The sequence below is a fragment of the Acinonyx jubatus genome, chromosome A2, assembly GCF_027475565.1.
Source record: "Acinonyx jubatus isolate Ajub_Pintada_27869175 chromosome A2, VMU_Ajub_asm_v1.0, whole genome shotgun sequence".
NCBI classification, from domain to species: Eukaryota; Metazoa; Chordata; class Mammalia; order Carnivora; family Felidae; genus Acinonyx; species Acinonyx jubatus.
The window spans coordinates 157,722,282-157,735,007 of NC_069383.1; the positions used below are offsets into that span (position 1 = coordinate 157,722,282).

General features: G+C 55.2%; 2 protein-coding genes across 13 annotated transcripts in view; both read right to left on the reverse strand.

Moving 5' to 3' along the window:
- Positions 1-2,900, reverse strand: part of DNM2 (dynamin 2) — an 89,776-nt gene extending 86,876 nt beyond the window's left edge. For 7 of the 12 annotated variants that reach the window (XM_053219906.1, XM_053219905.1, XM_053219900.1 and 4 more), the window contains exon 1: positions 2,586-2,899. In XM_053219906.1, coding sequence (XP_053075881.1) covers positions 2,586-2,746 — 161 coding nt within the window. In that variant the 5' untranslated portion in view covers positions 2,747-2,899. Of the gene's footprint in view, positions 1-2,585 lie in introns of all 12 variants that reach the window. The other 5 variants (XM_053219901.1, XM_053219903.1, XM_053219896.1 and 2 more) reach the window with 2 other exon arrangements.
- Positions 2,901-4,328: 1,428 nt separating this feature from the next.
- QTRT1 (queuine tRNA-ribosyltransferase catalytic subunit 1) lies at positions 4,329-12,419 on the reverse strand. Its single transcript, XM_027050084.2, has 10 exons — positions 12,114-12,419; positions 11,810-11,878; positions 11,573-11,711; positions 9,140-9,218; positions 8,911-9,026; positions 6,251-6,389; positions 5,925-6,000; positions 5,693-5,802; positions 5,517-5,604; positions 4,329-5,411 (listed from the first exon to the last, which is right to left on the reverse strand). Exons 1-10 carry the CDS (start codon positions 12,354-12,356, stop codon positions 5,259-5,261), a joined length of 1,212 nt encoding a protein of 403 aa, XP_026905885.1. The 5' UTR covers positions 12,357-12,419; the 3' UTR covers positions 4,329-5,258.
- Positions 12,420-12,726: the final 307 nt, after the last annotated feature.

Genomic DNA, 12,726 nt, shown 5'->3' on the forward strand with positions numbered 1-12,726 from the left:
AGAGCAGCCCGTGCTGACCCCCTGGGAACAGGCCCTGGAACTACTCTCTCATTTGTTCTTTGAAACTAGCCAAGATGTCATCTGTAAAGGTCTACAACGCAAAGAAGGAAACAGGTCCTCAGCTGCAACAGTTTGGCCAAACTCACAAGAAGGAGGAGTGGGATTCAAAGCGAGGGCCAGCCCGCTGTCCCCCTGTGGCAAGGCTTGGTAGCTAAGAAACCTTACCCACACTCCGGAAAGAAAAAGAAGTTAGCTCCGTTTGAGCAACCCATAACCGAGAAGCTTTTTTAAAACTTTGGCTCTCAGGCCCTGAACTAATGCTCTTAACGATCAAGGTCACATTGCAGGCTTCTGGGAGAAGGTTGCCACAGGAGCCAGCTCGGTACTAGATGGCTGGGTGGGTGGATGAGAGAGAAAGGCCAGGGGCAGAGACACTGAGGAGAGGCGGGCAGGGAAGAGAGACCCAAGGTCCCCAACACAGAGCCCCCAATTCCTCACTGAACAGCTCTGAGCAAGAGGGCTCAGCTGAGCCTCAGTTGTCTGCTCTGTAAAATGGGACCATAGCAGTGTCAGCCTCAGAAGGCTTAAATGCAGTCCAGTGCATAACTTGAAAGCACTTTAATTCTGATTAGTGTTTGCTGCTGATATGGGAGGGACCAGCATGGTGAATAACAGCCTGGCCGTGCCGACCTACCGTGTGCCAGGCACCGTGCTAAGTAAGCACTTTCAACAAATCAGGTCACTGCAGAATGGCAAGTTGAGAGACCATCACCCTGTTTTTAGGGGGGGGGGAAACTGAGGCTCAGAGAGGCCAGACAACCTGTGCAAGGAGGTCACCAGGCAAATGAAACAGACAGAACTTTGCTGTGTGTCCAGTTAAAGCCTGGGTGGGCAGGCAGGAAAATAACCATGCAAAGGGGCCCACAGCCCAGCCCAAGGCTCAGCCCCGGCCCAGCTGACCCCAGGTCCACACCTTTCCGCCACAGTGGACAACAGGCAAGGTGCCAGAGACAAAGCAGCAAAGGAGGAAATTCATGCCGCTGAGAGCAAAACTCCAGGCCTCTGGGAAGGCAGGGTGGGGCTGGGCACCACTGAGCACTAGCCTGGTGCCCTTGGGCCAAGGATGAGGCTTTTCTGAGCCTTCCTGCTCGTGTCTAAGGTGGGGTAACAGAACCTCCACCCCTCTCACTCCCTGTGGGATCCGAGAGGCTGACAAACTGAACTCAGCCTGGAGCCTGGAGCCTGGAGATGAACATTAACCCTTACTGCAGATAACAACAACAACAACAACAACAACAACAACGATGATGATGACTGGGATGTTATCATTTGGCAGCCACAGGCACAAATGGAGCCGTTCCCAGAATGGAGAAGTGACAGCCCATCTGGGAGGCAGAAGGGCAAGAGGCGGGGGAAGGGAGAAGAAAGAACCAAACACCCCTGGAGGGCTCACTGCCAGTTCTCATTCATCAGCAGCTTCCTGAATCCGGGCGAAGAGTGGAGTTTGCCCACTGGATAGATGAGCACACCGAGGCTTCTCAGGGCTGCCCAAAGGCCTGATCAGGCTCCAAAGAGGGCCCCCAATTTGCAGACTTTTGCTTGGGAGCTGACCCCAAGAGCACCCTGACAAGGGCCAGGAAAGAATCCTGCAGAAAGTACCCCCTCCCAGGGTCCTACTTCCAACCGATAGGGGAGTTCAAGTTTCATCCTTCAGCTCCCTTGTTCCCAGCATGCTCCCAGCCCAGCCCACCCCACCCAGGACTACAGAGATGGGGCCAGACAGTGGGGAACTGCCAGGGCACTGATGGGCAGACTAACATAAGGACGGACACCCGGACAGACAGACAAAGGGATCCGTTTGGGAGAGAAGCCAGCGTTTGCCAGGGACCAAGCTTTAGAGTTAGCCTGGGAGAACCAGACAACAGAGTCCCCTAGGGTACGGCCAGTCAGACGGCAGAGGCCAGCCAGGGTAACCCAACAGAGGGATGGCTAAGTCTGCGAGCGGCACGGACAGGCGGCCAGACAGCACAGGTCACCCTAGACAGCTAGCCAGGCAGCAGGGGGCTGCCCTGAGGGACTGGACAGATGGACAGCCAAATGGTAGTGGCAAGGAGTTCTATCGAGGACAGAGACAGCCAACCAGACGGCATGGACTGCTCCAGATAAATGAACAGCCAGCCAGACCGCAGGGGTCGAACCAATAGGTACCTAGCTGGCAGGTTTCGGACAGACAGAGAGAGAAGGGGGACCTAACCCTGACCCACAGGCAACCAGATGGTAGAATTCAGCCACGAAAGCTGGGGATCTGAGAGTCGGCGACGGTCCACCGCATTTCCTGGCCCACGCCCCCCCCCCCCCCCCCCCGCATCGGCGAAACGCCCCCAAGGGTCTGAGCCGGCTCTGCAGCCCCTGCAGGAAGCCCTCCGCCCAGGGCGTCCCACAGAGCCCGCCTCCCTGTCCCCGTCCCCGTCGCGGGCACGCAAGCGCCGCAGTTACGCCGGCTGCGCAGGGCGCGCCATTCCCGGTCCGCCCTCCGCGCCCTAGGCCGCCGCCCGCCCGCCGCCGCCGCCGCCGCGCTCACTCACCGGCCTACGAAGTTCTCGAGCACGGAGCTCTTGCCGGCGCTCTGGCCGCCCACCACGGCGATCTGAGGCAGGTCCAGGTGGCAGCTCTGGCCGATGGAGCTGAAAGCGTCCTGCAGCTTGTTGACCAGCGGGATCAGCTCTTCCATCCCGCGGTTACCCATGGCGCCGGCGGCCCCGGCCCGAGCGCCCCGCGCTCCCCGCCTGCCCCCGGCCCTTAACGACGCGGCCCCGCGGCGTCCGCGGCCGTTGCTCCCCGCCCGCCCGGGCCTCGGCGCGACGCCCGCTCCCGGCTCGGCCTCACAGTCGCCGCCTCATCCGGTTCTCAGACGACACCCGACCCGAGCGACCTCCCGCCCGGGCCCGGGGGCTGCGCCCAAAGCCCTCACACTTCCCCCGATTGGTCGGTCGCGCTGCCACTCGTAAACAGGAGCCAATGAAAATGAGGTATAGGGCTATGGCTGAATGATCCTTCCTCCTGGGGACCTCGCGGTGGACACATTGGACTCAAGAACTGTCGTTTTTGTGCAAGAGCCAATAGCGTCGGGCAGCGAGTTGTCAAGGCCAGGAGGCGGTGTTTCGGGAAAAGGCAATGTTGGCCCGGCCTACTGGGGCGGGGAGTTTCCGAACGGCAAGAAAACCCAACAGTCTTACTGGCAGGAAGACCCGCCAGTCTACAGTGCAGGCCAGTGACGTTAGGGATCGATTCATAGACTGGTTTGTCACTTGACACCACCTAGTTCCCTAAGAATTTCCCATTGGTTTATATAAATATCACTCCGTTCTTCCAGCCAACAAAGCGAAAGAGGACGGGCTTTGACCTGCGAATCCTGACCGTGACTGAGAACCTGTCAATCAAAGAATCCCCCGTTCTAATGATTGTTGTAGTAGGTCCATTAGTGTCTTCTGGAGTAAAGGATAAGGCCCGTCGTACTCGCCGAAGAGCGACACCTCGTGGTGGGACCCGGTAATGATCGAGAGTTTCCGGCCTCTAGAGAAAACTACAAGTCCCAGAATGCATCTCGGCCCCGGGCTTGCAAACCAGCTACTCGCGCGGCGTTTCAATGCGTTTTGCAGAATCTGGCGTTAGTGGTTCCTAGAGAGAGGCGGTAGCGCTGTAGCGTTGGCTCCACTTTCATTCGTGTATAAAGTTCCACCTCCACGCTTTTGCAAATGCTGGGCCCTTTCCCGGGAATACCTTTCGCTCACTCCCCGACTTGGTTTGGCTAATGCCTGCCTGCAACGTTGCTCCCCTGCCTCTTTGGCTAGAGCACATCGTGATCTTTTTAAGTCCACAATGAAACCCAACAGATCCTCTCCCCATGAAATGATATCTTCTAGTCAGTGTTGGAGGTTCTGTGAACTAGAAATCTTGTTCCTCGTGGGAAAAAAGCCGGGGATAGGTGGAAGGATCTTATGAAAAGAAGTGATCTGATCCCCGGGGGCGGGCGTCGCGCCGGGGGCGGGCATAGATTGGCCAAAGAAGCCCAAAAAGGAGTCAGATGGAATGGAGAGTGGGCTGATGAGGCAGTAACAGGGGAATAAAGAAACAGTGGGGAGGAGGCGAGCAGAGCAGCCAAAGGTATCTGCCTGCTCGGAGACCCAAAAGCCCCGTCTCAGAGAGATGGGCAAAAAGTCAACCGACAAGGTTTTGGCATGGTAGTCTTGACCGCAGTGACAGAAACCTGTAAACATCCTACATACCCATTCACAGGAGCCGGTTAAATAAACACTGTGAGACAGCTGTAAAAAAAGACAGGAAGTCTTCATGTTCTGACGTGTAAACAATTTCAAATATACTAACAGGAAAAAAAAGGTACAGAGCAGCAGGTAAAGGACGCCACATTCCTGAAAAATATGTACACGTAGAAAATTTCTGGAAGAATACACAAACTAATCAAAGTAGTTGCATTTTTATGCTATTAGAATAGTGGATCCTATACAAGTCTTACGTTTCCAATTTAAAACCCCTTATCTTCTAAGAGCACCAGCTCTGTAATTAGCCATCTCTAGGTTAGATCACGGGCCTCTGTATTTGCCAGGTGATAATGGCCAAGTGCCTTCATTCCTCTGAGCCTCAGTCTCATCTGTAAAATGGGGGATGCAGCTATATATGCATCACAAAGTTGCAAGAATCAAATACACACATGACAACCGTTCAGAACAGTCCCAGGCACAGTGTAAGCACCCTGCTATATCACACCTACTGTCTTCATCATTGTGTTTGCTGACGGCAAAATTAAGCCATGTTCAAGGCTAAAAGCATGAGCTCTGGAGCCAGCCTGCCACTTCCTCGGTGGTGACCTTGGGCAAGCTGCTTCCTCTCTAGGCCTGTTTCCTCACCTGTAATAAGTCGGGGAACGAGAGTGCCCACCCTCAGGGTGACTAGGGGGGCCAAAGCCACAGGAAAAAGGATGCAGCTCCCACACTGGGGCACATGCTACATGCTGGGCTGTGCCAGGTGGTTCCCAGGTAGCAGCAGCTGCTATGATTACTTATTATTATCATCAACAGGAAGCGGGGCGGGGGGACGTTGGCCACAATGACACTCAGAGGAGGAAGAGGTCCTAGACAGCTCACCTCCCCGAGAAGGCACAGATACACTCTAAATTAGAATAATAATCTTAAAAGATCCCTCAATACCTCCCATTCCCTCCCTCCCTCGCCGGAACCAGATCAACGCAGTGTGATTCCTACAGAGGCCAGGGCTTCGGTGGCCCAGGCAGGACAGAGGGTGGGGTCCCCATACATGGTGCCCATGAAGTCCTGCACGAAGTCAGGGAAGCGCTTCTCCACGATGCTGGCACGCACAGCGCTCATCAGCCGCAGCTGCAGGGGGTAGGTGCCAGCGTCAGCCCAGGGGGAAGGAGAGGGGGGCGCCCAGAACCCTCCCACCGCCACCCTGCGCCTGGCCCGCCCTGGTCACAGGCCCACCTGGTAGGCGATATTGTGGACGGTGAGGTGGTGCAGGGCAGCGGTGTTGTCGCTGTGGAGCAGTGCGTGCAGGAAGGCCCGGCTGTGCCTGTGGACAGGAGGTCGGGGCCGAGTGATGCCGGGTCCTGCACACCTCCGCCCCCTCCCCCCGCCCCCGGGCCCCCCTCTTCCCCTACTTCTGGCAGGTGGGACAGGCACACTCGGGGTCTATGGGCCGGAAGTCTTTCTCATACTGTTTCTTCTTCAGCTGCAGGTTCCCGGTGGGCACCAAGGCAGAGCCAAAGCGCTGTGGGGGGTGGGGGGGGGGGTGGACAGGGAGTGGGTCAACCAGGTCTTCATCCTCACCGGCCCCACCCCCACCTTAACCCCCCAGGTCCGCCCCCATCTGCCCCTTGCCCAGGGCCTCACCGCCGTCCGGGTGGGGAAGACGCAGTCGAACATGTCACATCCGAGAGCCACGCAGACCACCAGATCAGTGGCATAGCTGGGGGGAGGGCCACGGGGCAGGGAGCAGAGAACCTCACACCCTGGTCACACACCCAGGGCTCCCCCCACACGTACACTCAGACTCCCCGGGGACAGGGCCACATTCCCTCTGAACCGCCCCCAGAGGAAAGCCAAGTCCCCACCCCATGAGTCCCCCCAACAGGCAGGGCTGTGTCATTCCACCAATACCGGCCCAGGCAGGAACCCGCTCCCCACAGGTAGGGCTCTCTCCCCTCTCCTCCACATACCCGACCCCCATCAGGTATCTTGGCTTGTCCTTAGGCAGCCTTGAGGTGCTCAGAGCCACCATCCTCCAGAACTGGCCCTTGCTCTCGCCCCCACTCAGGCCCCCGATGGCGAAGCCCGGCACGTCCCTCTTGGTCATCTCTGGGGGTACAGGGCAAGGTGAGGGGCCACCAGGCAAAAGAAAGTCTGCCTCCTCCTCTGTGACCCCAGGGCAGACCCTGCCCGGACCTCCACAATCCCTCAGGAAGAGAGAGAGAGAGAGAGAGAGAGAGAGTCTGTCTGTCGGTCTGAGGGCTGCTGGTGACCTCAGCTACCACTTGTCGAGTCCCCGCTGCATGTGAGATCCCCTCCTTCAGTCCTCAGGGGAGGCCCACAGCCTGTGCTCCCTTAGCTGGAACCTAAGAGGAAGGCAGATGTGTTTCAAAGCTGAGAATTGTCCAGATCTTAGAACGGTGCACATCTTATCTGCCAGACGACGGCCTGTCCTCAAACCCTCTGAGGGTTCTGCCACAAAACACACAGAGGACTCCCAACAACGGGGGTGAATGACCACATAGGTCTGGTCTGGCCACCAAATGAGCTCGTTGCAAATTCCTGGATGGAGTCGTGTTTTAGAAGTGGGCTGTTAGGCTCCAGAATTGCAGAGAAGAGGCTGCAGCTCTACGCTGCCGTTGAGGTGTTCGGGTCTTGCCACCCCAGACCAGACACGGCAGAAGCTGGACTTGAACCCAGGTGCGGCCTCAAAGCCCAGACGTGCCTTGGGCCCCAGTTGTATCATTCGACCAGGGGGGGCCACGGCGTCGACGAAACGGACCCGGTCCGAGCGTCAGGTTTTAAAGCTGGAATGAACGGCAGAGTCCACTGGGGACGGGTTGTTCAAATGTGGCCTCCCGGGCCCCACCTCACCGCGGACTCTGACGCGCTGGTGGGGGACAAGCCGGGTGGTGCTGGTGCAGCGAAGCCTCGGAGCACAATGAGAAGCACCATCAGGGCGGTGCCCGGCGACCTGCAGGTGGCCAAGAAATGAACTTGACGGGGCAAGGCCAGAGTGGTAGGATTTTCTTGAATGAGAGAACAGACGATACCAGAAAGTGTTTCACGTATTAGGGTAACAGTTCATGAAGCCTTGGTTTCTGCTTTCTTCTATGTCCACACATACTGAGCTGTGACATGAAATGTATCTCCGGGCCGCCTGGGTGGTTCAGTTGGTTAAGCGTCTGACTCTTTACATGGGCTCAGGTCATGATCTCCCAGTCATGGGACGGTTCCCGTGTCGGGCTCCGAGCTCAGCATGGAGCCTGCTTGGGTGGGTCTCTCTCTCTCTCTCTCTCTCTCTGATCTTCCGCTGCTCGGCGCACTCATGCTCGCTCTCTCTTTCTCTTTCTCTCTCAAAATAAGCAAATTAGGACGCCTGAGTGGCTCGGTCAGTTAAGCGTCTGCCTTCGGCTCAGGTCGGGCTCTCACGGTTCGTGGGTTCGAGCCCCACGTCCGGCTCTGTGCTGACAGCTCAGAGCCTGGAGCCCATTCAGATTCTGTGTCTTGCCTCCCTCTCTCTCTGCCCCTCCCCACCTCGCTTGTGTGCTCTCTCTCCCTCTCTCTCAAAAATAAACATTAAAAAGAAATGTTTTAATAATATGCAAATAAACATTAAAAAAAAAAAAAGAAAGAAACACAGAAATGTATCTCTGACTGGGGAGGGGGTCTCCGTTCAAAAGACTTACTAGACACAGAACTGGGCGCAGTTTGAGGACGAAAGGGATGACGACAAAGACAGTCTTCACAACAGAACATTCTGATGCCAGGCACAGGCACAACGCTTTGAACAGGCTTTCCCATTTGACCTCACTTTGACCTCTTGACACTGGGAGGATGTGCCCATCTTACGGAGGCCGAGCCACTTGCCCGAGGGTGCACAGACATGAGGCAGCAGATCAGAGGTGTGGATCCAGCCAGCCAAACGCCAGGACCCAGAGCCTTGCCCATGAAACTTTATTGCCTTTGAGTCCCCATCTCTGGCCCCCTTTTGTCTCCACGGCCACGGACCTCACATGGGCCTTACTGGCACTCTTCCCTTGGGCAGATACTCCAACCTCCTCACGGGCCTTCTGCTTCCCGAATTTCTCCATGATGCCCCTTGCTTCCTGTCACACTCCCACTCAACGGCCCTCCATGGCTCCCCAGTACCCCCACTATCAGCAGAATGCCCTAGGCACCGCTCCTGACCCTGAGGGGGAAGCAGCACGGGGTCTCGGTGAATGTTGCAGGTTCCAGAGCCCAAGACCTAGGGCCAAATCCTACCTCTGCAACATCCAAGCCGGGTGGCTGGGGTAAGTGACTTAACAGCTCTGTGCTTCAGTTTCCTCTTTTGTAACCACGGGAACCTGGTAGTTCCCACCTTACAGGACGGTTACGAAAACCAAATGGGTCAGTCTATGACCAGCACGTGGCATAGTGTCTGGTGAACAGTATGAAATTGCTAGCTTTTGAAACCACCATTATTCTGCAAACATTCTACTGCCATGTCTGCCTCCGTGCCTTTGCTTCAGCTATCCCTTCCGCCCATTAACAACCCCCATCAGCGCCATCACGTGCCAGGCGCGGGGGTGGGGCCCTCGGTGATGGACAAGCCCTGGATCTACCAGCTACCGGCACGTGGCTCTACCTTCAAGGCAGGTGGCCCGGAGATCCTCGTCCAGCCCGCCCTGGATGATGGCAAAGAGGTTCTGCTTGTCTGGCCGCTGATGGGCTGCAATGCACCGGTCCAGCCAGCGGATTGACCTGGAAGAGGGACCCAGTCATGAGCCCTAGGGTAAAGAGACAAGGCTCCAGGGCTATGATCCCCTCCCGGTACACACACATACGCGCGCACACACACACACACACACACACACCTGTACATGGCCTCCTCCACGCGTGGCCCTGTCACAGTGCTGCTGACCACATCATCCAGTTGCATGATAATGTCGGAGCCTGGGGGGTGAGAAAGAGGCACCATCACTGGGGGACGTCTGGGTGGCTCAGCTGGTTAAGCATCAGACTCTTGGTTTCAGCTCAGGTCATGATCTCATAGTTCTTGAGATCAAGCCCCACATTGGGCTCTGCAGTGGCAGTGAGGAACCTGCTTGGGATTCTCTCTTTCCCTCTCTCTCTGCCCCTCCCTTACTCTCTCTCTCAAAATAAATAAATAAACTTAAAAAAAAAACTTGCTTAAAAAAAAGAAGCAGCAGCACATCACTGGGAAAGCCCTCACTTCCTACTGGGGACAAGCTGGACCCTAGATGTCCCTCCTTGGGTCTTGCTGACTCCCACATAGTCCCCCAGGCTGTTTATACAATGGCCAGAGGGAACTTTTCAAAATACACGTTTGGGGCGCCTGGGTGGCTCAGTCAGTTGGGCATCCAACTTCTGGCTCAGGTCATGATCTCACGGTTTATGGGCTCGAGCCCTGCATGGGGCTCTCTGCTGTCAGCATGGAGCCCGCTTTGGATCCTCTGTCCCACTCTCTCTCTCTGCCCCTCCCTGTATACACGCGCATGCACTCTGTCTCTCTCTCCCTCTCTCAAAAATATATAAGCATTTAAAATAAATAAACAAGGGGCGCCTGGGTGGCTCGGTCCAACTTCGGCTCAGGTCATGATCTCCCAGTTTGTGAGTTCGAGCCCCGCGTCGGGCTCTGTGCTGACAGCTCAGAGTCTGGAGCCTGCTTCGGATTCTGTGTCTCCCTCTTTCTCTCTGCCCCTCCCCCGCTTATCACGTTCCCACACATGCTCTCTCTCTCTCTCTCTCTCTCTCAAAAGTAAGTAAACATTAACAGAAATTTTAAAAATAAAAATAAAAGTAAATAAATAAATAAAATGCACATTTGATCCTGCCTCACCCTGGGCAGCTAAAATCCTGCCCGGGCACATAGAATAAATCCCACTTCTGCAAATTTACCCTTCAAGAGCAAAATGTTGTGTACACAAAGTGATTTGCCATGGTGTGGCAGGCAATAGCACCATGCGATCCCCAGTGACCACCAACAGAGGTCTGGCTAAATAAATCATGGTCTAACCCTTCATAGAAAGTCCCTTTCCCACAATTCCAAAATCTAGAAACTTCTCAAAACCAAAGGTTTTTTGTCTTACGCTTATGGCATACCTACTTGGAAGCAAAACAAAGACAATTATAATCTTTTACGAAAATCCAATTTAGGGAGTGCCTTATTCAGTCTTAAAAAGGAAGGAAATCCCGACATATACTACAACCTTGAGGACATTATGCTCAGTGAAATAAGCCAGACACAAAAAGAATCAATGAGGCTCGATCCAGCTGCAACAGAGTGAGACACATCAACGACATTTAAACCCATGATTTCATGGTTATCCTAAAAAAACTAAAGATTAGTTCATTACTGCTGGAGGATGTGAAGTAATCAATTCATGAAAACCGGAAAAGAAGGAAAAGGAGGAATCCCACTTTCCCTGTATGAATTGAACTACTTGGTCTCTCAGGAGTAGGTGAGGCACCTTTCCCTTTACAGAAATAATCTAGCTGATAAATGAAGAAAAGAACATTACCATTTTGGAACTCCTAATAGCATGATACTCCCAGGCAAAGAGCCTGATGGCTCACCGGGAGAGACGGGCAGACATTACCAGCTCCCGGATGGAAATATACACCCTATGAAGCCCTCTTGCCAAAGGACACAAGAATGGGAATCTGGCTCAAACCTCTAGATCTAACTACCACCTACAGTAAATCTAGAAGGCAGAAGAAAACTGTCACACAACACCATGGGGTGTGATCCGCAAAATTCAGACGATGTGAAACACTACAGGGGAAAAGAACCCATTTCTTCAAGAAGCAAATTGCTGGGGGCGGGGGGAAGGAGTTACAGTGAGAAACTACATGATGTATAATATATATATGTTACACTTGATTTTAGCCAAAAGCGATTACATATAATACATATTAAAAGAGAAATGTTCATTGTCCTTATCAAGGAGTGAGGGATATTGATGGAGATGGGAGGAACTTAAAGCTTCCTCACTCTCCCCTTGTTGCCCCCCTTATTTCAACATATCTTTGCCCGACTAATTTGCCATTTAAGAGAAATAACAGCAATAAAAATAATAAAAGCTACTACGTGCCAGGCACTGGGTTAAGAGATTTACAAACATTACGTCATTATTCCCGGGCGCTATCCTCATTTGAGTTGGCTCTTCCAAAGCTTAGACAGCGGGAGTGACTTACCCACAGCCAAGCAGCACGTAAGCAAAGGGCCCGCCTCACCTCCAACCCCTAGAAGCAGGGGAAGAGGAGGCGGCTCGAGACTCGCTCACCTAAGGCGTTCTGGATCTCCACGGACTTCTCGGGGCTCAGAAGGGACTCGTCGCCGTCGTAAGGGGAGCGGAAGCGGACGCCCTCCTCCGTCACCTCGGACAGGGACACCAGAGACACCATCTGGAAGCCGCCGCTGTCCTGGGGGAAATCCCACCGCAGGGCCGTCAGGGGGGTGGAGTTGGAGAATCTCCACCTCTGAGAAGTGCCCTGGGATCCCAGCCCCGACTCCACCTCACCGTCAGCAGATTGTGGGGCCAGTTCATGAAGCCGTGGAGACCGTGCGCTTTCTGGATCAGCTCGGGGCCCTGGGTTAGGGGAAGAAAGGATCAGGTTAGAGGCGAGGGCTACCCTGACGGCTCGAGTTGGAGGACAGGGCTGGCCAGCCTCGGGCCCCGCCGCTGTCTCACGCCCAGCACAAGGCCTGGGCCACCGGGGGCGTCAATAAGCCTTTGTCGATTGACTTAGAGGTGTGCCCGTGCCTCGGAGGTGTCCGTTCTCCCCACTCTCTGCCGCCGCCCCACCAAGGCAGAACCCACCCACCGGCCTCAGGCCCAGATGGTAGGTGTTGCCCAGGCAGATGCGGCAACCCAGGGCGTCCAGCTGCTCGGCCGTGATGCCCTTCATAGTGGCCTGCGTGCCCACTGGCATGAACACGGGAGTGGCTACCGGCCCGTGCGGCAGCCGCAGCTCCCCTGCTCGGGCCCTAGATCGGCTGCACTCGGCCACCAGCTTCATTATCCGGGGGGCCGACTCCACGGACGTCGGGCTAACAGCTGCCGCCATCTTAGCTAACGGAACCACGTGGACACTGCAACACCCTGGGCGGCGCCATGTTGACCAAAGTCACGTGACGCGCGGCGCGGGCTGTCCTTTTGGAAGGGAGTCCGGGAACCATGGCAACAGACGCCGGCGCGCTCGTCCCCGCGGAGTGCTCAGTTCGCTTCTGGGGCGGGGGCGTGTTACAGAGAAATAACTATGGTAATGGGTTCGAATCCCAACCCGGCCACTTACTTGCTCTACAGTCAAAGCCTCTCTAAGAGATAATCTCCCCTATAAAATGTAGCGAATAACACTGCTTCAGCATTAAAAACGTTGTAAAAGGGGCGCCTGGTTGGCTAACCAAGTAGAGCATGCAATTCTTGATCTCTAGCTT